At 34.9% G+C, this 22,699-nt stretch overlaps 1 protein-coding gene and 1 non-coding gene across 2 annotated transcripts; one reads left to right on the top strand and one right to left on the bottom strand.

Moving 5' to 3' along the window:
* Positions 1 to 4,445: 4,445 nt before the first annotated feature.
* LOC136201578 (small nucleolar RNA R71) lies at positions 4,446 to 4,552 on the top strand. The gene has a single exon (XR_010673926.1). It is a non-coding gene; the product is annotated as a small nucleolar RNA R71 (small nucleolar RNA).
* Positions 4,553 to 17,420: 12,868 nt separating this feature from the next.
* Positions 17,421 to 20,727, bottom strand: LOC136235987 (uncharacterized). The gene is made up of 6 exons (XM_066026115.1): positions 19,707 to 20,727; positions 19,478 to 19,601; positions 19,065 to 19,355; positions 18,847 to 18,953; positions 18,066 to 18,072; positions 17,421 to 17,942 (listed from the first exon to the last, which is right to left on the bottom strand). The coding sequence occupies exons 1-6, from the start codon at positions 19,892 to 19,894 to the stop codon at positions 17,421 to 17,423; spliced, it is 1,239 nt and encodes a 412-aa protein (XP_065882187.1). The 5' UTR covers positions 19,895 to 20,727.
* Positions 20,728 to 22,699: the final 1,972 nt, after the last annotated feature.

The following is a 22,699-nucleotide window of genomic DNA, read 5'->3' as shown; positions in this document are numbered from 1 at the left end:
CGAAGTCGTGAATTAAATAACAGCACTTTATCCCCAACATTAAAGTGTTTGACTTTAATTTTGGCATCGTGCCATTTTTTCACTTTTTCTTTATAAATCTTTGCATTTTCGTAAGATAGATGGCGCAACTCATCTAACTCATTTAAATCGAGCAAACGTTTCTTACCTGCTTGTCGTAAATCAAAGTTAAGTTCCCTAATAGCCCAATAGGCTTTATGTTCTAATTCGACTGGCAAATGACATGCCTTCCCATACACTAAGCGGTATGGAGTCATTCCTATTGGTGTTTTAAATGCAGTACGGTATGCCCATAACGCATTATTTAGTTTACAAGACTAATCTTTTCTTGAGGATGAAACTGTTTTCTCTAGAATCCATTTGAGTTCTCTATTTGATATCTCCGCCTGACCATTTGACTGAGGATGGTATGGCATAGACACGCGGTGGCGTACTCCATATTTTTTCATAAGCGTTTCAAAACTTCGGTTTAAAAATGAGTACCGCCATCACTAACGATGACTCTTGGACAACCAAATCTACAAAATATATCGTCAAGAAAATTAACGACAACTTTAGAATCGTTCGTCTGGGTTGCAATTGCTTCAACCCACTTTGAAACATAATCAACGGCAACTAATATGTAAGTTTTACCGAAAGAAGGGGGAAAAGGTCCCATGAAATCTATTCCCCACATATCGAAGACTTCAACTTCTAATATGGTTGTGAGGGGCATCTCATCTTTCCTTCCTAGATTTCATGTTCTTTGGCACTTATCACATCGAGTAATAAATGAACGGACGTCTTTAAACATCGTAGGCCAAAAGAAACCACATTCAAATATTCTAGCTGCTATCTTGTTAGCTCCATTATGTCCTCCATAAGAGCTAGAATGGCATTTCGACATTATGGATTCATATTCATTTTCACCAACGCATCTCCTAATTATCCCGTCACCACAAGTCTTGAACAAAAAAGGATCTTCCCAAAAATACTGTTTAATGTCGAAGAAAAATTTCTTCTTTTGTTGGAAATTTAATCCTTCTGGAACAATATTGGCTGCAAGATAATTAGCAATATCTGCATACCATGGTGACATGACGCTTTTCATTTGATAGAGATGTTCATCAGGGAAATCATCTCGTATACCGTTAGTTTCACCTATAGGACCGTTCTCATCTTCAAGTCTCGATAGATGATCGACGACAAGGTTTTCTACTCCCTTTTTGTCTTTTATTTCTATATCAAATTCTTGTAATAAAACCCATCTAATTAGACGCGGTTTTGCATCCTTTTTAGCAAATAAATATCTTAATGCTGCATGATCAGTATAAATAATAACTTTCGAACCTAACAAGTATGACCTAAACTTATCACATGCAAAAACTACAGCTAACATTTCTTTCTCAGTTGTGGTGTAGTTTAATTGTGCACCGGACAGTGTGTGACTTGCATAATAAATGACATGAAGTTTCTTATCCTTCCTTTGACCTAAAACACATCCGACAGCTAAATCACTTGCATCACACATAATTTCAAATGGTAAATCCCAATCGGGTTTAGCAATAATAGGTGCACTGACTAAAGCTGTTTTTAATGTTTCGAAAGCTTTAACGCAATCTTCATTAAAATCAAAGGTGGAATATTTAATGAGTAGATTAGTGAGTGGTTTGGAAATTACAGAAAAATTCTTAATAAATCTTATGTAAAAACCGGCATGTCCTAAAAATGATCTTACTCCCTTAACAGTAGTTGGAGGGGGTAATTTTTCTATTACTGAAGTTTTTGCTCTATCCACTTCTAATCCTTTTTCAGATATTTTGTGACCTAAAACAATTCCTTCATCAACCATGAAATGACATTTTTCCTAGTTTAATACCAAATTTGTTTCTTCACACCTAGACAGAACTTTATCCAAGTTTTTTAGGCACGAATCAAAAGAATCTCCATAAACTGAAAAATCGTCCATAAAAACTTCCATGATATCTTCAATGAAATCATTAAAAATCGCAGTCATACAACGTTGAAATGTTGCAGGTGCGTTACATAGACCAAAGGGCATTCTCCTATATGCAAATGTTCCGTAAGGACATGTGAAGGTTGTTTTATCTTGGTCATCCGGGTAAATGTATATTTGAAAGAATCCGGAGTAACCATCTAGAAAACAGTAGAAAGCGTGACCAGCTATCCTTTCGATCATTTGATCAATGAAAGGAAGAGGAAAATGATCTTTCCTAGTTGCTTTATTTAGATTTCTATAATCTATACAAACCCTCCAACCAGTGGTGGTTCGTGTAGGTATTAATTCACCTTCTTCATTCCTTACAACAGTTATGCCTCCCTTTTTAGGTACGCAATGGATTGGACTAACCCATTCACTATCCGAGATAGGGTAGATGATTCCATTGTCCAGAAGTTTAGTAATCTCATTTTTGACTACTTCCTTCATATTGGGATTTAGGCGTCTTTGCCTATCCGCTTTAGGTGGCTTATCTTCTTCTAAGTGAATTCTGTGCATTATGATACTCGGATTAATACCTTTTAAGTCTGAAATTTGCCAACCCATACTTCCTATCCTATTTCTAACAACTTCTTTCAATTTCTCTTCTTGAACTTGTGTTAATTTGTTAGAGATAATTATAGGTAGAGAATCGCCTTCGCCTAAGAAAGCATACCTCAAATGACTTGGTAATTCTTTAAGTTCTAATTTAGGTGGAACTATAATTGAAGGCGGAACTGGTCCATCTTCACGAATCAAAGGTTCTGGGTCCTTATCTTCTAGTTCCTCACTCATTATAGGTTCTATTATTTCTTCTTTTTGAACAATGTCATTTACACATTCTTCAATTAAATCAAGTTTCATACAAGCGAAATCCTCCATAGGATATTTCATCGCTTGATTCATATCAAACTCAATCTTATCATCTCCTATTCTTAAAACTACTTTCCCTTTCGACACATCAACTAGAGCACGTCCCGTGTTCATGAACGGTCTACCAAAGATTAGCGGACAATTAACATCATAAGCAAAATCTAAAATAACGAAATCGGTAGGAAAAATAAATTTGTCAACTTTAACTAAAACATCCTCGATTATACCGTATGGTCTTTTAGTGGTTTGATCCGCTAATTGCAAAACCATATTGGTACGTTTGATATCTTCTTCTAAGCCTAACTTATTAAAAATAGATAATGGCATCAAGTTAATGCTTGCTCCTAAATCACAGAGACAACTGGGAAATTCAATATCTCCCAATTTACACGGAATGGTAAAACATTCGGGATCTTTGAGTTTAGTGGGCAAATTGCTTGACACAATCGAACTGCAATCTTCAGTTAGTGAAATGGATGAAATTCCTTCCCAACTGATTTTCTTTGAAATTAAATCTTTGAGGAATTTACCATAATTGGGAATCTGCGTAATCGCATCCATAAACGTCAAATTAATATGCAAATTTTTAAGTTTATCTAAAAATGTTAAAAGTTGTTTATCATAGTCCTTATTGCGGACTTTGTGTGGAAAAGGTGATTTGGCTACAAAAGTTTTTGTACTAGAGTCAATTGGTGCATCTTTTTGTTTTAAAGTATCTTCTTTGGGCGTTGGTAAATCAGTTCCAGGTAAGGTCGAATTTCCGGGCATTTCCGGGCCTAAGTAATTTTTCCCTGAACGAAGAGTGATAGCCTTAACATGCTCTTTCGGATTTTCTTTCGTATGGCTTGGAAGACTTCCCTCTTTGCGGGATGGAATTGATTTAGCGAGTTGTCCAATTTGAATCTCCAAATTATGGATGCTAGATGATTGGTTTTTAATAAGCTGATCGAATTTATTCTCGATCCGTTTAAAACCATCGTCGTGATTACTTATTTTTCCGCTCATAGCATCAATAAATTTGTCGATTTTAGAAGATAAAGTGCTAATCGTATCTCTTGATTGATTTTGATAATTAGCAGTACGATTTTGATTAGCATTAGTATTATTATTATTATCTCTCCAGTTAAAGTTAGGATGATTTCTCCATCCAGGATTATATGTATTGGAATAAGGGTTATTGTTTTGGTTTTGCCCTTGGACAAAATTTACCTGTTCAATTTCACTCATACCTTCGTAGTCCACATCTGTTTGGATTGGGTTACCATTAGGATCACACGGTGCCATAAACCTATCAATTTTGTGCGATAAGGCAGAAAATTGGGCTTGCAACATCGCTACTGGATCAAGATTCACTATACCTTTAACTGATGATGTTGCTGAGGATGATGGTTTCACTATTGGTACGTGTCCACGTTCCGCGGGCCACATACAACTGTTGATTGCCATTTCCTCCAAAAGTTCTCTTGCTTGGGCAGATGTTTTCTTCATGAATAACCCTCCAGACATAGCGTCCAATGAACCTCTAGTTGTAGGATTTAGTCCATTATAAAATGTTTGCATTAAAAGTTCAGCGGGCAATTGGTGGTGTGGGCATAAACGTTGAAGTTCTTTAAAACGTTCCCAAGCCTCATAAAGAGTTTCATTATCATTTTGAGAAAAAGATGTTAACTCTTTAATGACTCTTGCGGTTTTTGCTAAAGGAAATTTTTTTGATAAAAACGCTTGGACTAATTGTTCCCAAGTGGCAAAAGTTGCGGCTGACATAGAAGTTAACCATTCTTTAGCCCTATCCTTCAAAGTGAAAGGAAAAAGGCGAAGTTTGATTGCTTCTGCAGTCACATCTGGGATTTTAAAAGTGTCACAAATTTCAAGGAAATTTCTTAAATGGGTGTTAGGATTTTCGTTAGTTAACCCATAAAATGTTACATTATTTTGCAACATATTAAGCAACGCAGGCTTAATTTCAAATTGGTTTGCGGTGATTCTGGGTCTAACGATACTATTGGTCACACCGGCCACACCTGGCCTAGCGTAATCCATAAGTGTTGGTGGGTCTGCCATTTTACCAGATTCGGTATTTGTCTTTACTGGGGTTTTGTTTTTGTTCTTGTGTTTGTTTTTGTTTTTGTTGTTGTTTTTGTTCTTCTTAAGTGTCCTTTCAATTTCTGGGTCTAGTGGTTTTGGTGGTATGCCTGAACTACGAGAACTGCGCATGAACTTGAAATCTTGCACGAACCGAAACTACGACAAAACAGAATTTGAAGAATAAATATATTAGTAATTGAAAATTATTAAATTAAAAAAATTAAAATAAGTATGAATAAACCTAGATTCGAAATAAAACACGAAAAATTTAAAATTTTATCAAAAATTTTGGCGTTCCCTGGCAACGGCGCCAAAAACTTGTTGAGCGGTTTCCGCAAGTGCACGGTATACGTTTGTAGTAATAAAAGATATCGATCCCACAGGGAACGTTTTTTCAAACAAAACTTATTTATAATCGGTTAAATTTACTTTTAAGGTTTATAATATGTAAAATCGTTTAATCGGTTTTGGTTTTGAAATTGCTAGAATGAGAATTAGATTAGAATATGAAAATGTTAGAAAATATTCTGATTTAAGAATGAATTTGCAAGACAAGAATGTTTAGTACTTTTTAGAAAAGTAAACAAATGTATTTGTTTGCATTAAGCAAAGAAAACAACTTTAAACTTTGTATGAATTATAAAGATGAAATAAATGACGGAACCTCTAATTATTAGGCTTTGAACATGACAAAACCCTATCCGGGATAATTGCCCTTAATCAAATTAAAACTCTTTCGAAATAATAATTTGCCTAAGTGTTCAACAAAGTTTCCTTGTAAAGATTTTGAATTAAATACGTTTTAATGAAAACACCAGCATCCACTTCGGATCCTTTACCAAAGTGCTGCATAAAAATCTATCGAATAGAACGGACTTTATTAGATGAAATATAAATTGATACAAGTTTACAGAGAACATGAAGCATGGAAACATTCGACGACTTGCAAGTGAACGGGTTGTCAATCCTTTCCTTGGGTTTCGTTAGAGTTTGTCAGGCTCAGGGGCGGATCCTCTACTCAATCTTCTCGTTGAATCTTCGTAATAGAGACTTGGTCGGTCTACTACCAAAATGAAAACTAAATTGGAACAATGTCTAAACGCTACTGAACTTGTTATTATTGAATAAACAATGTGTGTACAGCATATTGCTTTTTACAGAATCGAAATCTAACTTCTAAATCACTTGACTCGGAATTTCTCCATAAATTCTATACTAATCTCTTTCTTCTACATATCTTCAACTCTCCATCAACTCTTTATTTATAGATGTTGAAGAGTCTTGATTGAAGTGTCGCGTCCGTTGTGAATCGTATCCGTTGTGAAAGGACGTCTTTATCCACCCGAACAATCGCGTTTCGTCGAAAACGAAAGTGTGCAATTAGGCTTCTACAGACTCCTGCTCGTACCGAGAATGGGGGAGCATCAATTGGTCTTCGAACGAAGGGAAGGAGAAGCTGAAGAACGCTTGTTGCGACCGAGAATTTGGGGGCCGCGGTCGCGGCACGGAACGTTTTTCACTTCTTCGGCTTTTGTTCTCGTCCTCGACTTGGCGTTTTTAATTTCTGTCGTCTTCGACTCCTTTTGTAGGGTTTTTCTTCTGTTTTTGAGCTCTTTTCGTTCCTATTTGGATTTTACCAAATATTTATGTACCCTACAAGAAAGAAACATATTCGAGAGTAAAAGCTTTCTAAACAGTTATAAATAGCATAAATTCGTAGCAATATTGATGTAATCATTGATGATATTTTAGGTATATTTTGGGCTTAACACTATGTTACTCCTACCAAATTACCAATTGAAGATCTGACACAATACAAATACACCTACATAAGCATACAAAAAGAAAACAAAAAGAGTATATCTGTTAATGGGATGTGATTGCGTTTAGGCTTACAAACGGACACACGACTACGTTTTGCATAGCCATATTTCCTTTGCCTTCTTATGTTGGTAGAAGGATCATCAACAGATAGTCATGAACCCGTACAAAATTATCTTCATGATACCAAATAAAGAGATATTGGAGGTAATTGCTTACCTTTTTTCCTGTTTACAATCTGCTCAGGATAGGAAGAAAAGAAGTTTATTTCACTTATGATCTTGATACTTGTTTTATACCGAAGATATTTGCATAGCTAGTCAATGCCCAGAGGTTGGTAGTTCAATTTTCTTTGTTCAATTTTATGCAAATGTGAAAAATTGTTAACCATGTTTTGAAATGTGACTAGTTTGATTGATATTGTAGGATGACATGCTATGGGGTGTGGCGTGGCTGTTTAGAGGTACAAATAAAATGTATTACTATACTATGTTGAAATCAATTGGAAATGATGATCAACCCGACCTTTTTTGTTGGGACAATAAGTATGCGGGTGCAATCTGGACTATATGAATTTGCCTTAAAAAGTTTGGCTACCATCTTTTGTGTCGTATATGCCAAGTCGATCATTCCCTGTCTGAACCAAAGTTTCTCCATTCGATGTAAAGCTGAAGAAGAGAGGGATGAGAGGGGAAATAAAATCAAAACATGAAATTTTGTTCCATAATCTTTTCAATCCAAAGTGGTCTTCGAGTACCCATAACTGAGTTTTTTCCCTTTAATTGCTATATAGACTCCTTGTAAATTCATCACAGTTGAACAATCCAAACTTTTTTGAAGGCAAATTCATATAATCCAGACATTCTTTTGCCAAATCAAAATATATTATACAGTCTGTGTACTCATCTTCTTCTTCGTTAAACAACATTTATTGTTGGAGTTGATGACATAGACATTTGCAATGGCATTGGTCTCAAGTTGTTGGCTGTGGAACAACATTTGCAGCAGAAGACACAGTATGATATCAGTTGTGTACATGGTTTTCTTTTTTTCTATCCGTCCTTGAGTCTTACTTAACCAATTAATATGTAAGGAGTCATTAAAGGGCTTGTAGGAGAGAAAATACTTTCTGCAATGATCACTGATGAAAAATCCCCAGATTTTGTGATGTGCATTGGGAATGACAAATCCGATGAAGACATGCTGAAAAGCATATCCAAAACAGCTTCGAGTTTGTTACATTCGTCAGCTCCTGAGATCTTTCTATGGAGTGTTGGACAAAAACCAAGCAAGACTAGGTACTATGTAGATGATACTGCTATGTACTGCCATTGCTTCAAAGTTTGGCAACTTGGTCAAGTTCGAAACTGAGGTGCAACACAGAAGAGCAAGTGTCTTCCCAAATTTACCTTTAAAAAGGTATAAACTGTTGCGTTTTAGTCGCATAAATACAAGGTTAAGAAAGTAAACAGTCAAGGTAGAAGAATGATGATGTTTATCAATTATGATGTTTATTTTGGTAATGGACTTATTTTGGTAATTAAGTTAATTTAGATAGATGATGAAAGACATTTATTTGGTAGCATTCATTGGTATACAAGTGAAGCTAGAAATGGTTTTTTAGAAAATGAATATGTTCTAGTCATCATATGCACAAGCTTTCACCCAGTTATGTTCAGTTTCCAATTCCCTAGATGTGAAAATTATAAACATTGGAACAGTCTTGTGAATTATATGCTTCCCTAGATGTTTGTTTCTCTAGATAGGGTTGTCTGAATCTCTACATTTTGTTATGAGACAAGGAAATTTGTTTATTACAATATTGCTATTTGTCATTTGGCTACAGTGGAATAGAATCAGATAGCATTGTCTGATTCTTCTTGGCAGAACCATGCTCTCCAAAAGCATCTGTTGGCCTAGATGGGAATTTAAACAAACAGCAACGAGAAAGAGTGATTAAGCTGACACCAGCTTCTAATCCTTTTTTTAAATACATTGGAACATGACTAATTTTGTTATTATGGTTGTTCTTTTATCACACATAATTTTCTACTACATAAATAAAATTAAGAAGGAACCAATTTTTTGATATTACTCCTGTAATTGCTCAATTTGTTATTATAGATATAACATTTGGATTGATTGTATTCTTCGTTCAGTTCTCTAATTTTACATGTTATGGAGAAATGAGGAAACACAATTATAAAAGAAACTTCACCCCATTTACCATAAATGGTTGCCTTAATACCGACGAAAACAGACATTCTAAAATATTTTCCTTGTACTTTTTACATGAAAAATGTTGATCAGTCATGTCTCTCCCGCCAGGATTTGAGGGAGGGGGTAAAACTCTATGTAAATTATTTTTTAGACAAAATAGCATTAATTAAAAAATATACTTTAGTACATAATTACTATTCGATACAAAATGTTTTAAAATAATAATAAAAACTTCTAATGCTAAATAAATCGACGATTACGAGGTGGCAATTCACATCTACGATCGGTCATAGCTTGAAAACGATCTGCTGCCTTTACCTATGCTGCTTCTTTTTAGGATAAAGTTGCAAAAATACCCCCTAACATTTTGGGTAAGGAGCAATTTTACTCCTAACATCTAAAATGATGTAATTTTACCCCTAATATTTGTAGGATAAATTAGATCAATTTCAGACACTATGACGTTAGGGGTAAAATTGCTCCTAATCCAAAACGTTAGGGGTATTTTTGCACCTTAACCATTCTTTTTATATCAAAAACCCACAAGGCAAAACGACGTTGTTTTGGACAATTTTTTTTTTTTTTTGGGGATGAAGGGGGCCAAATGCCCCTTTGACCCCCTACATCCGCCCTGTGTCTCCCTACCATGGGAATTTGGTTTATATTCTTATAGGAGGGAACAATTCAATTGTAATAACTCATATCATTATGTTTTCCTTAAATTGCAATGCTTGATATTAATCTTAATTCTCTCATAAATGTTTTAATGTATTTTCTTATAATTCTTTTGAATTTAAAAAAAAAAAAAACTTTGATAGTAAGCTCAACTTGTGTTTTATTTGGGATAATGTTTTGTGCCTTGTAAAGGTCAATCAATTTTGATGAGAGGTTAATTTGAGCCTCAAAAGAAACAAAAATTGATAAATTATTTGTACATAAGTATTTAAGTAATTGTAATATTTACCATCCTTCAGATATCTTTCCAGCCAAACAATATGAGATTATTAAATATTCCACTCAAACAATTTCGACTATGTTTGGATTGTTTTGAACCAACTTAGAAAAATATGTTAAAATATAAAATTAAGTATATACATCTAGAAAAAAAAAATCATAATTTGTCCACTTAGAAAGTACTTTTTGTGTTTTCTAAGTTCCTGTTAAAGTGTATCTGGTTGCAAACAATATTTTTTCTATTTCCATATTATAATGTTTTGGATTAAAAAAATTGTTGCAAACAATTTTTTTTTTTATTTCCATATGAAATTATTACCTTTTGCAACAATAAATTTATTGTAAAATAAAACATTCATAGCAATAACTATATGTTACGTTTAAAATAACATTTTTTGCTTTAAAATAAGTTGTTGCCTTAAATTTCATTCCATCATAATTTACAATAGCAGTTTCGTTGCTTACAAAAAATTAACATTTTAATAAATAAAAATATTAAAATTCTTGCGAATGTTAACACTACGCCAAAACCCTCTTCAGACGACGGTTAAAAACCGTCGTCCCGCGAGATATAAATCTGTCACGGGGCTCGCTGCCGTCTATTGCACCTTCAGACGACGGTCAGGTTCTGTCATGTTTCGTCATCACACATGACATTAGCCTATTTTATTATTGTCATCTTTCCCTTGTTACGATCGATGAAGCTTATTTATTACTGACGTCACCTTTAATGTCATCACATGACATGCTGACAATTAAAACCGTCAGGTTAGCGTGTGGGAAATTGACATATTTAATTTGAGATGACAATTTGTATAATAAATTCTGCCGTTATAGCCTGTTTAGATGGCACAGGTCTTAATCAACCATGTCAAAGGAGTTTTTTTCATATGACATAAACATTTTTTTAATGTCTTTTTATTGCTGTTTAGATGACATTTTTCAAAATTAAAATGTCACTTTATGCCTTCTTCTTCGTTTGAATTTCTGATTTTTATACCTGAATACAGAAACATTCTAAAATGTGAAGATTAAATTCTGTATAACAATGGTTTCAATTTTATTGGAGACCAATACTCATAATATGTTTACATTTGTGCCTAACATCAATCCATATCTTGAATACCTAATACATTTCTGAATTAAAACACAAAAATAATAACCAATATCTTCCATAAGTCAATCCATATCTTGGAGTAATAATTAGGCCTATAATACCAAAGGTCTTGCTATCTGCAAAAGCCAAACAGGTCATTAATATTACACACAACCCTAAACTCAGTAGTAATTACGTGACCCTTCCCCTAACACGGGCTTTCACTTACCACAATCATGTCACTATAAATATATGCATCATAATTCAGAATGATACCTTCAACAGCCAGAAAACTTACCAACAATGGATCCCCTTGTTGAAACTCCAGGAGAAATAATTGCTGGCTTGAATAAGTTGTACATGGAGAACCCAGAGTGGCTTTTGGCCATCAATGGTACGTATATCAATCCATAGTTGTTCTGTAACCCTTCCTGGTTTCTTCTATGTATTTCTAATGATTCTTCTTGGATGATAACGTACAGGTCCGCTCGATGGTAACTTCTTCAAATGGTCGATCAGAATGAAAGGCCCCCAATACACCCCATATGAAAGGGGTGTATTTGAAATAAGAATCAGCTACCATCCGGATTTCCCAAACAGACCTGCAAAAGTAATATTAACTCAGATCAGTAAGATATATTCACCTATATGAAACATACACTAATACATCTCTCCTCTTATTCTCAGTTTTGTTTCCGGAATAGGATATATCATCCTAACGTGGCTCCTCAAGGGTTGATTAATCTTTCCCGTATCCTTAATAACCATCGCTTTTCCACTGCCACGGTATAATGCAACCATTTATCTATTTCATTTGATAAACATACAACATCATTTTTTTGTTCTAATTATTCTATGCATTTTGTAGTGTCTGTGGAACATATATGATCTATTTCTACAGCCAGTGAGGAGCCATTTCCTGGGCAAGAAGCAGTTGATGAGCAATACCGCAGCAACATGGAAGAGTATGAGGGGATCGCCCGGATATGGACTGAGGAGTATGCAAAGTGCATATGGGGTGTCCAAATCTACTAAACTATATTGGCTAAGAGAAAGGAGAATCGGAAGGCAATGTGAGCTCCAAATGTGGTTCTCATTCCAATTCCAAATTTCCTTTCTTTAGTCAAAAGAGTTAAGGAGTTTTGGACCTTTAATTCCCCCCCCCCCTTTTGTAATATATAACGTAGAGCTTTGCGCTCCTAAACTGACCCTTTTATAATGCTTCTTCCACTTGGTAATGAGGGTTATGATGATGTCACCACAAGGGACTCTGTTTGTGCTGAATATGAAGGGTGTTTAAATCTCCTAAGCTGTCTTGACTAAGTGAAAGGAGCATTGAAAGGCAATGTGATATCCAAATGTGGTTCTCATTCTAATTCCAAATTTCCTTTCACTAGTCAGAACAGCTAAGGAACTTTGGACTGTCAATTACAACCGAAAGGCAACACTCATCCCCCCTTTTGTAATATAAAGTAGAGCTTCGCTATTCAGTTTGTATGTATGTGCAAGTAGACTAAACTGACCCTTTTACAATGCTCATTCCACTTGGGTTGTACTTGTGGTACTCTAAACTTGGTAATGAGGTTTATGATGCTGTCAAAACAAGGGACTCTATTTGTGCTGAATGCATCATAAACCTATCACCATGTTTAATGTTGTTGTTACGATATCAAACCGAGTGGAAAGGAACATAGTAAGAGTATGGCCAATGCACATACATAACCCTTTATGTAGAACTTGTTATTCAGTTCATATGTATATGTATATTCTATCTAATCAAAATATATCTTATCATTTGCAAGCCATATCAGTACATGCAATTAGCCTAAATGTACCCTTTAATACATGCTCCATACATGCTTCATAAACGAATTGCATTCAGAATCCTTACTTATCATTTCAAATAAAAATGAGCCAGTTGAGTTCATAACATTTTCAGCTTTAAGAGTATGCCTAGCATGCTATAACAAGTAGACAACTTATTCAAGAAGACATGTATATTCAAGTGAACATGCTATAACAAGTAGACAACTTATTCGTGCATGTCTATTCCTTACTTATTCAAGACAACTTATTCCTTACTTATCATCATAGGTCATGTTCAATTTCAAAAAGAGTATGGTGATATCTTATCATTTGCAAGCCATATCAGTACATGCAATTAGCCTAAATTTACCTTTTAATACATGCTCAATGACCCTTTTACAATGTTCCTCGTACACATACTCATACAGAACCTCAAACATAAACATCAACAAAACATCATACATAATCATGTTTCATACACATACACATACTCAATCACTTCTAGCAGTATAACTCATAGGTGTAAGAGTAGTGTCAATCTCAATGAACATTCAAAGCTTTAGAGTATGCCTAATCAGCCACATGCTTAATGACCCTTTTACAATGTTCCTCTAATACTTGATGCATGATTAATAAGCTACATGCCCAAATGAACAATCGTCCACATACTCATATAGAACCTCAAACATAAACATCAACAGAACATCATACATAAGCATGTTTCATACACATACACATACTCAATCACTTCTAGCAATATAACTCATAGGTGTAAGAGTAGTGTCAATCTCAATGAACATTCAAAGCTTTAGAGTATGCCTAATCAGCCACATGCGTAATGATCATTCATCAATGTTCCTCTAATACTTGATGCATGATTAATAAGCTGCATGCCCAAATGAACAATCGTACACATACTCATACAGAACCTCAAACATAAACATCAACAGAACATCATACATAAGCATGTTTCATACACATACACATACTCAATCACTTCTAGCAGTATAACTCATAGGTGTAAGAGTAATGTCAATCTCAACGAACATTCAAAGCTTTAGAGTATGCCTAATCAGCCACATGCTTAATGATCATTCATACATAAACTATATGAGTCCTAGCTTCCTAAACAGTTATATCGAACCAATCAGTTCATACCAATCATTTCATCATCACCCAAAACATCATACATATATGTAATCGTTCAGTTCAAACCCACATAACAATATATATACTAAATCAGGCTAGTTTCCTAAATCAATGAGTTCTAGGTTCCAAAAGAGTACATCAAACATACACAATCACTTCTAAAGGCATGACCAATCAGTTCAAACCAACATAACATTAACATATATTCAGTAAGTTAAAGAAATCTTCCCATAGCTAAAGGCATGAACCGATTAATAATCTCTTCAGTCAGCCTTTCCATGTACTGAAGCATTCTTACTATCTCTGCAAATAGTGTTCAAATAAAAAGGAATCAGATGAGTTCATACCATCTACTGTATCAGGCACTGTCTTGCCCTAGATTAAAAAAGATAAAGACCCAAGATTTACAACAGTGAATCTAAATACAATAAAATTAGTGTAGCTAAGCGAGAGATCTAAACCTTTCAATGATAGGTCTGAAAATCACAAGATCCTTATACCAGCTGCTGAAATCAACATACACAAAAGTAAATCGGATGAGGAAAAGATAGAGTAAGGATCAATGATACATCTAGGAACGAAGAAAATATGGCTTACCAGTACCGTGTTTCGAGCTCACCCAGTGATTGCATGTTCAAATCAACCATGGAGATGGAGAGGGATGAGAGGGATGAGAGGGATGAAGCTTGCGTAACCTAAACTGGGGTTTGGGATTGAGAGAGGGTTTATATATCAGCTGAAATTTCAGTCAAAATGATATAGAGCACCTAAAATTTGGTATGGCCGCGTAAGTGAAATTTCATTTGCCAATTTTTTGTTTTCGGCATACAATGACATTCATTTATTAGAAGTGTCATCTGTTGAGCGCATCAAATTTAATGAAAATGCGCATTTTCTTTGGATGACAAGATTCTGTAATCGTAATGTCATCTGAGAATCGAGCGCATTTTTTATTTTGCCTTAAAATGACATACGGTTAAAATACTGTCACGAAAAATATTCAGACAACACGAAAACAAATATATGTCATGTATCTTGTGTCATGTGAAAGGGAAAATGGCATAGTGTAAAATCGTAAAGAAGAGAAAGATAGAAATGAAAAATATTATTGAAATCAAGAAGATTGAAGTTTTACAGAAATGAATTACAAAAAATGTATTGATCATATGTGCTAGCAGTTGCTCTTTATATACAACTGTATGGACAATTAGAAATAACAAGCTCTAAACAGAAAATTGTAACTAACTGTAACAAGTGGATGAAATTGTTTAATAAGTTATAATCTTCTGTGAGTGTTTCATTGAAGTAAAATAAATCTGTTCGCTCAACAAAAATATAGATTCTAAGAACATGTGCAACCGTCTCTTAGTTGTATTTTTAAGTTAGAATTTGAATATGTAAGTTAAAAATCGCTTAGAGGAGCTCCTAATCTCTGCATTTAGAGGAGCTCCTAATCTCCACTCTCACTGTTTGTAAATATAACCATACTTAATAATTTTAATAATAAAATAATAAATAATTAATGAACACGAGAAGTGTTGTTTGAGAAGTGTTGTTTCATTCTTTGTATTTCAATCAGCATAGTTTAGATAAATAATTATTGGTATTCTTGTTAAACTTATTATCTTGGCTCATTGTATTGCCCTTCTTATGGTGCTCATTAAGAATTGAGGAATTAGCTCAGCAGATAATATTTGCAAAACAGAAACACTACTTTGACTCTTTATTATAGCACACAACAAGTAAGCAATTATCATTTGGAATTTGGAAATTGGAAATTGAACATAACTGGTGAAATCTTATGCATATATGACTAGGACAACATATTCATTTTCTGAAAAACAATTTCTTGCTTTAGTCGTATATGATCATCTGTCCAAATGAATTCAAATACCAAAATAAAGCAATTACCAAATTAAGCTAATGGTGCTTCATTTCTAAGCTACTTATGAAATTCCAGCAGGTTTCTCAACCAGAAACCACCTTGGTTCTACATTTTGAAATTTTTTTGCATCCAACTGTTTATAATTTTCACTACACAAAAGAACACACACATAGAGAAGAAAAGGAAAATCATTGTATGAAAGCTTTTGCATCTGAATAGAATGACATATTTATTATCTAAAAAACCAACATAAATGCATTTGGTTTATGTCATATAGGAATCAACACTACCACATAAATGCATTTGACCATCTTTCCAAATTAAGTCAAATACCAAAATAAGTCTGATCTACCATATTAGGAACCACTTTTAGTCTTGCAACTTTAGACCTCAACCTTCAGCCTTAAAACCTTAGTTTCATCACATCAAAATAGCAAGACATTACCAATGTCTAACTTTAAAACACAAAAACTTATCTTACCCTATTGACCTCCCCTTTGATTTTTCGACTCGACTTGACTCTCCAATCATTATTGATAAACACCATCCTCCTTGTACTTGGACTCTTTACTTTTTTTACCATGTATGTATTTATGCGACCAAAAGGCAACAGTTATACCTTCTGAAAGGCCAATGTCCAAAGACATTTGCTCTTTTATGTTGCACCTCAATTTCGAACATGAAGGAGCTACCAAACTTTGAAGCAATGGCGGTACATCAGCAGCAGCATCGAAATAGTACCTAACCTTGCTTGGTTTCATTCTTGAGAGAAGATATCATGCAAAACATTTTCTCGAGGTTACCTGCCTCGGCTTTTTCTTCGGCAGTTTGTCACTACAAGAAAACAGTGAGTTAGCAACCGAATTTTCGGTTGCGATGCTGTTTAGCAACCGGAATCTACCATTTAGCAACCGAATCATTTCGGTCGCTAAGTAGCGTGTTGGTAAAACCACCAACCTGTTATTTTCATTATAGGTTGCTCATTTAGCAACCGAATAATCGGTTGCAAACTGCGGTTGTAAATTCTGTGACCTGTTTTTGCGACCGAATCAGGTTGCTAACTGGCAAACAAACACCATGCATCACTACCGTTTACCGACGAATTTCAACAGAATTTTCGTCGGTAAAATTTTGGATACTTTCTCTCGTCAAATTTCCATACGGACTGCACTAATATATTTCGTCTGTAATTAATGAGAAATTATTTTATTTTATTTTATTTTATTTTATTTTATAATTACAACCATAATTGCAAGTAAACTTCTTAATAAATTCAATTAATAGTATTCGTGAAACTAGAACTTCATATTTATAAATAAATATGTGATATTGTAGTCAAAAGACATAAATATCGAAATGTTATAGATTAGCCTAAATAAGCTGAAGACAAAATATATAGCTAGAATGCCCTAACACCGCTATGGTTAACCTAATAAGTTAAGTCAAAAGAATAGTCAATGTTGCCGGCGGTGGATACCCTTACGAACCAAAAAAATAAGTTAAGTCAAAAGATATACCATAGTCCAACACCTAGATTAACCCAAGTTAGGGCTACACTCTAACCTCCGTACACTCGCCTGAAGTCCAGTGATAGCAATCTGAATTTGGCTAATAGCTGGGCCCATTTGTGTCTCTATATTTGTCATTCTCTCCTGTAGATGTCTCATATCACTTGCATTAGCAAGCAAGTGTATACCTTCAACTAATCGATCTTGACGTTCATTTACTTGCTCTAGATGTGTTATAAACCCGCTCCTTTCATCATTGAACCCATTAAGGCGCTCCTGTACGGTCTCAAGTGTGGCTCTTATTTCATGAAGTTCAGTACTGTCACCTAAATTAGATGCACCAACAGAACTTGAAGAAGATGATGCTCTTGAATTTCTAGGACGTCGGTCATGATAATACTGGGAAGCAGCTAAACCTAGTCCAAAAATTTCCCCATCCTTATTTACCCCACCAGCTGCCTGGTAAAACGCACGTAGTTCATCAATAGAACCAACAAGTTGCTTAGTAGTCTGTTCAACTTCAACTTGGGTAAGATTTTCATAAGCTTCCTACAATAAATAGAACCAATGGAAATTAGAAACATGTTGCATTTAGTTTGATAATTAAAAACAACACAAGGCAATAAGATGTTGCTGAAAAATGCAGCAAGATATTGATGGCTACTAGGATACAAAGACTCTGAATGAAAAGGAAAATAAACAGAATAAATGATAACATGTTCTATTATAATTGTACTCAATAATAGGAGTGAGTCTATTGCCTCCACAATCAAGTTCCATAATATGAGGAACCTTAAACAAAGATTCTAAATCCATGGATCAATTAATCATGAAACCACAAAATAAAGTAAAATAATAAAAGGATAAATAGTAAGGAGTGAGAAGTGATTTTATCCATTTCAGGATTCAATAAATATAAATGAATCCTAACTAGTAAATAATAGAAAAGAGAAGTTTAAAGGCTCCTTTTAATGCATGTTCCAAACACATCAGACACCAAATAACCAAACCATGGATCAACACCAACAACAATACCTAGTTTATGTAATGCATGTTCCAACAAACCCAACAATGATTGAAGATGACATTACCAATCATTCTTTCTTTTTAGATACTTCCTGTACAATAAAAGAGGTTTGGCAATTTTAATTTAAGTCTTGAAAGTATTTTTTTCATATTAGTTGCATGGAAAGTATATGACTTTGCTATAAAATAAGCACGTTTTCACCCACCTACCACTCTACTATATATTTCACACTTCTCCTATACTAATCTTCAGTTGGATTATAATTCTCAATGAGAATCAATCATAATACAAGATAAATTTAAACAAAATAGAAGCATCTAAAAAACTTGCAACAAATTCATTTTCAGACGACAAACACAACTACCTTAAATGCCTGTAAATAACTTATATATTAACATATAAAAATAGATGTATACAACTACTTACTTGGGTTTTCTACAACGATCGTTAACGAATGTAACTCCGTCGTGATCTTTTGTGTGTGCCCACAAGAAGAACTGATCTGGATTCAAGGGCTTACCTATCTCTTTTTCCTAAACAAAATATTGATTAGTATCAATTCACAAAGTAGAGACCTTAACACGGTAGAAACTCTAACACATCAAATTCTTTTACACAATAGGATAAGGCCCAAATCTACTTACAAGTTGTTGCGCAGTTTTTGCATGAGATACCGAACCTGTAGTATGAGTACCTTTTGCTACTCCATCTTTTCCAAGCCTTGTTTTCTTGGCTTGCTCACTTATTCTCTTAAAAGCAGCCGAGTCCCATACACGCCACCAAGCATCCCATACATCTCTAGGGCACCAAGGAGGCATTATGTCCATCTTTCGCACACCATTCATTATACCAGCATATCGTTCCTTGAGCTTAGCAAAGAATGCTTTCTTTATTATGTCATCTGAATACATAGAAGAGTCCCATACACAATCCTTCTGCACATATTTCAATAAGTAGATATGTCCATGGTGTTAGGGAAGACAACAGTACTAAAATGTAAAATAAACTGATTATGTAGGTTAAATCTAATTATGTTACTTTCAAAATTGTCTAATACCTTAAACTCCTCCCAATACTTCTGTAGAATAGCATCTGGTATCATTTTGTATTGCCATGCTACCGCTTGTGGATATTGTTGGACGATAGAAGTGATCAACGATGCAATGTGGTTGTCAATAATCCTGCATTACATTAAATAAAACGATAAAGGCAAATAAACTAATGTTGATAAACTAACACATTATCCAACAAAATAACATTATGTATTTGTAATCAAGTGAAAGCACCACAATGAATTTGTTATTAGCATCTCTAGGAGCACTGGATGTTGCATTCCTTCATGGACCCAAGTGTCGACGTGTTCTATTAGAACAAGGAGTGGAACCTCTAAGAGTGGTAGGTGAGGGAGGCGGAACAGGCGACTTTGACCGTGATGGACCAGAAAGAAAATTAGGCAAATCCATATGTTGTGCATGTGATGAAACAATAGGCGAGGGAGGCAGAACAGGTGACTGTGACCGTGATGGACCAGCAAAAAAGGTAGATGGATCCGAATATGGTGAACGTGACAAAGCAAAAAGTGGGGGAGATTGGACAGGAGATTGTGACCTTGATGGACCAGCAAGCAAGGTAGGCATATCTAAAGGTTGTGAACGTGATGAAACGACAAGCGGGGGAGGCAAAATAGATGACTGTGAATGTGATGGACCAACGGGTGGGGGATGTGGAACAGACGATTGTGGCTCTGATGGACCGAAAGGGGGTGTAATTGGGACATGTACTGATGTGGGTGGTGTAGAAGGCTCTTGCGTAGATGAAGGTGTTTCATGCGTAGATGGTTGTGGAACAAGCGAATGCAAGTAACTAGGTATGCTGAAACGTGAAAACAACTTTTTGGTTTTCACTATCGATTTCCCTTTAAGTTGTGTGCGCTTATCACCATGTCCATCCTGGCCTCCAGGTGAAACCATCCTGTAGAAAGTGTAAGAAAATCCATATCAGTCTGTAACACTAGTATATCAATTCATATAACAAAAAGTTTAGAAAAAATAAAGCAGCAAACGAAGGTCAAAGTTGCAGGCAGCAAGCAGGTTCATCAAAAAGTTAATAAATACATAAATAAAAGATCAGTAATTGAGAAAATAGACCAAGTTTTGAAAAAATGAAGCAGCAAACTAAGTCCAAAGTAAGGTAAAAGTTACAAACAAAAACAAAAATACCACACATAACAACGTTAATTTAATTGATAATTAATCACTATCATCATCACTGAGATTGATATCATCATCTGAATCAGCACTAAGCTCGGTCTCGGTATCTGTTTCAAATGTAGCTTCTTCTTCTTCCTCTTCTTCTCCTTCTTCTCCACTTTGTCCTGGAATCTCAAAATAAGGATCATTATCTACATCATTCAATGGAATATCATCTTCATTTGAAACTTCAACTTCAATTAGTTGAGCCTCTTCTTCTTGAAAAGCATCATTGTTAGTGGCGACCTTATTCTCAGGTATGTCAAAGACCCCTCTAGCTTTAACACTACAAACGACAGCCCAATCAACCTTATCACGCTTCAAAGAAGGATATGAAGTGAAGTATACTTGTGTCCCTTGCAATGATAAAATGAATGGCTCGTATTTTTTAAAATTCCGCTTTGTATTTACTTCAACAATGTTGTACCGATCATGAACCCGAATACCAGCATTTGGTGTAGGATCAAACCATTTGCATTTGAACAACACCGTTTTTTGAACCGGCAAACCAAGATAAGAGACTTGTATTATCTCGTCGATTACTCCATAATATTCAACACCATCTCCAAAGACGTAAACACCATTGTTAGAAGATGACCGGTCAAGACTATGCATTGTTGTGTGAAATCTATAACCATTCACAAAATAAACATCGAAAGACATCGCTATTCCGGACGGTTTATAAGCCAAATTGGCAACACACTTGTTCTCAATGACATTACTTTCGCACTGTTGAAACAAATGAAAGTTGATATCAATAAAGAGGAACTTAATGATGTATACAGGTAGCAATTATTAACAATTTAACTAAGACTTACAAACTCTGAAAACCAACGGGTGAAGTTTTTTTCAACCTCTGATTCGATGGTTGCATTATTAGCACCGGGTTGTAGGCTTCGCAAATGATCCTTATATAACCTAGTGTATTTAACAATTCAAGACATGTATGTGAATATAACCAACAACGTTCAATTGTAAAGTAAAATTGTAAGAAACTTACTCCACATATGGCCTAACTTCTGCACAATTCAACAATATGTAAGAGTGAATTGCAACATGCTCCTTTTCATCCAACCATCTTATTTTAGCACGTCCACTGTAGCGACCATTGTAAGAGAATATCATCAAATTCGATTTATCAATAACATCATCATCGCCTCCATCATCATTGCGAGGAACTTTACGGTGGCGTGTGTAGACTTGTGGCTCAAAGTAGTACGAGCAGAAGTTGGATGACTCTGCTACTAGGTATGCATTACATATTGAACCTTCAACTTGTGCTTTGTTTTTTACATTTTTTTTCAAGCGGCCTAGAAACCTACATATAAATGAAGTTTAGAATGAAAATGGGAAGAAAATGTGAAATATGAAGGCAAGTTGAGAGTTAGAATACCTTTCGAATGGATACATCCATCGAAATTGAACTGGACCAGCAACTTTGGCCTCGTAAGGCAAATGTATCGGAAGATGCTCCATTGAGTCGAAGAATCCTGGTGGAAATATCATTTCTAGTTTGCAAAGAATGATTGGGATTTCATCTTGTAAATGTTCCATATCATTAACTTTGATCACATTTGCGGTTAAGTTTTTGAAAAAACAACTCAACTCTGTAATAGCTTCCCAAACATTTTTGGGAAGATTTTCACGAAAAGCAATCGGGAGTAAACGTTGCATGAACACATGACAATCATGGCTCTTCATACCGAATAACTTAGCTTTCTTATCATCAACGCATCTTCCTAAGTTCAAGACATACCCATCTGGAAATCTCAGCAACTTAACCCAATCACACACTAACTTTTTTTGATTTTGACTTAAGGAGTAGCAAGCTTTAGGGTATTTACCAGTGATAGCATCCTTTAGAAGTTCAGGCCTATTACAAAATAAACCAATGTCTTCACGAGCTTTAGCATTATCCTTCGTTTTACCCTCAATGTTCATTATAGTATTGAAGACATTTTCGAATACATTTTTCTCAATGTGCATTACATCAAGATTATGACGGATCAGATTAGTTTTCCAATAAGGAA

This window comes from Euphorbia lathyris, chromosome 7 (assembly GCF_963576675.1).
Source record: "Euphorbia lathyris chromosome 7, ddEupLath1.1, whole genome shotgun sequence".
Taxonomy (NCBI): domain Eukaryota; kingdom Viridiplantae; phylum Streptophyta; class Magnoliopsida; order Malpighiales; family Euphorbiaceae; genus Euphorbia; species Euphorbia lathyris.
Note: the sequence above shows the minus strand (reverse complement) of the source record. Positions and strands in the feature narration are given on the sequence as shown.

What these genes read in the sequence shown, in the direction of transcription:
- LOC136235987 (XM_066026115.1), bottom strand. Translation starts at nt 19,894, where the DNA reads ATGCACAACATATGGATTTGCCTAATTTTCTTTCTGGTCCATCACGGT. An exon ending in CTAATAACAAATTCATTGTG is followed by an intron (nt 19,602 to 19,706) that starts GTGCTTTCACTT and finishes AATGTAATGCAG; the next exon opens with GATTATTGACAACCACATTG. An exon ending in AGTATTGGGAGGAGTTTAAG is followed by an intron (nt 19,356 to 19,477) that starts GTATTAGACAAT and finishes AAATATGTGCAG; the next exon opens with AAGGATTGTGTATGGGACTC.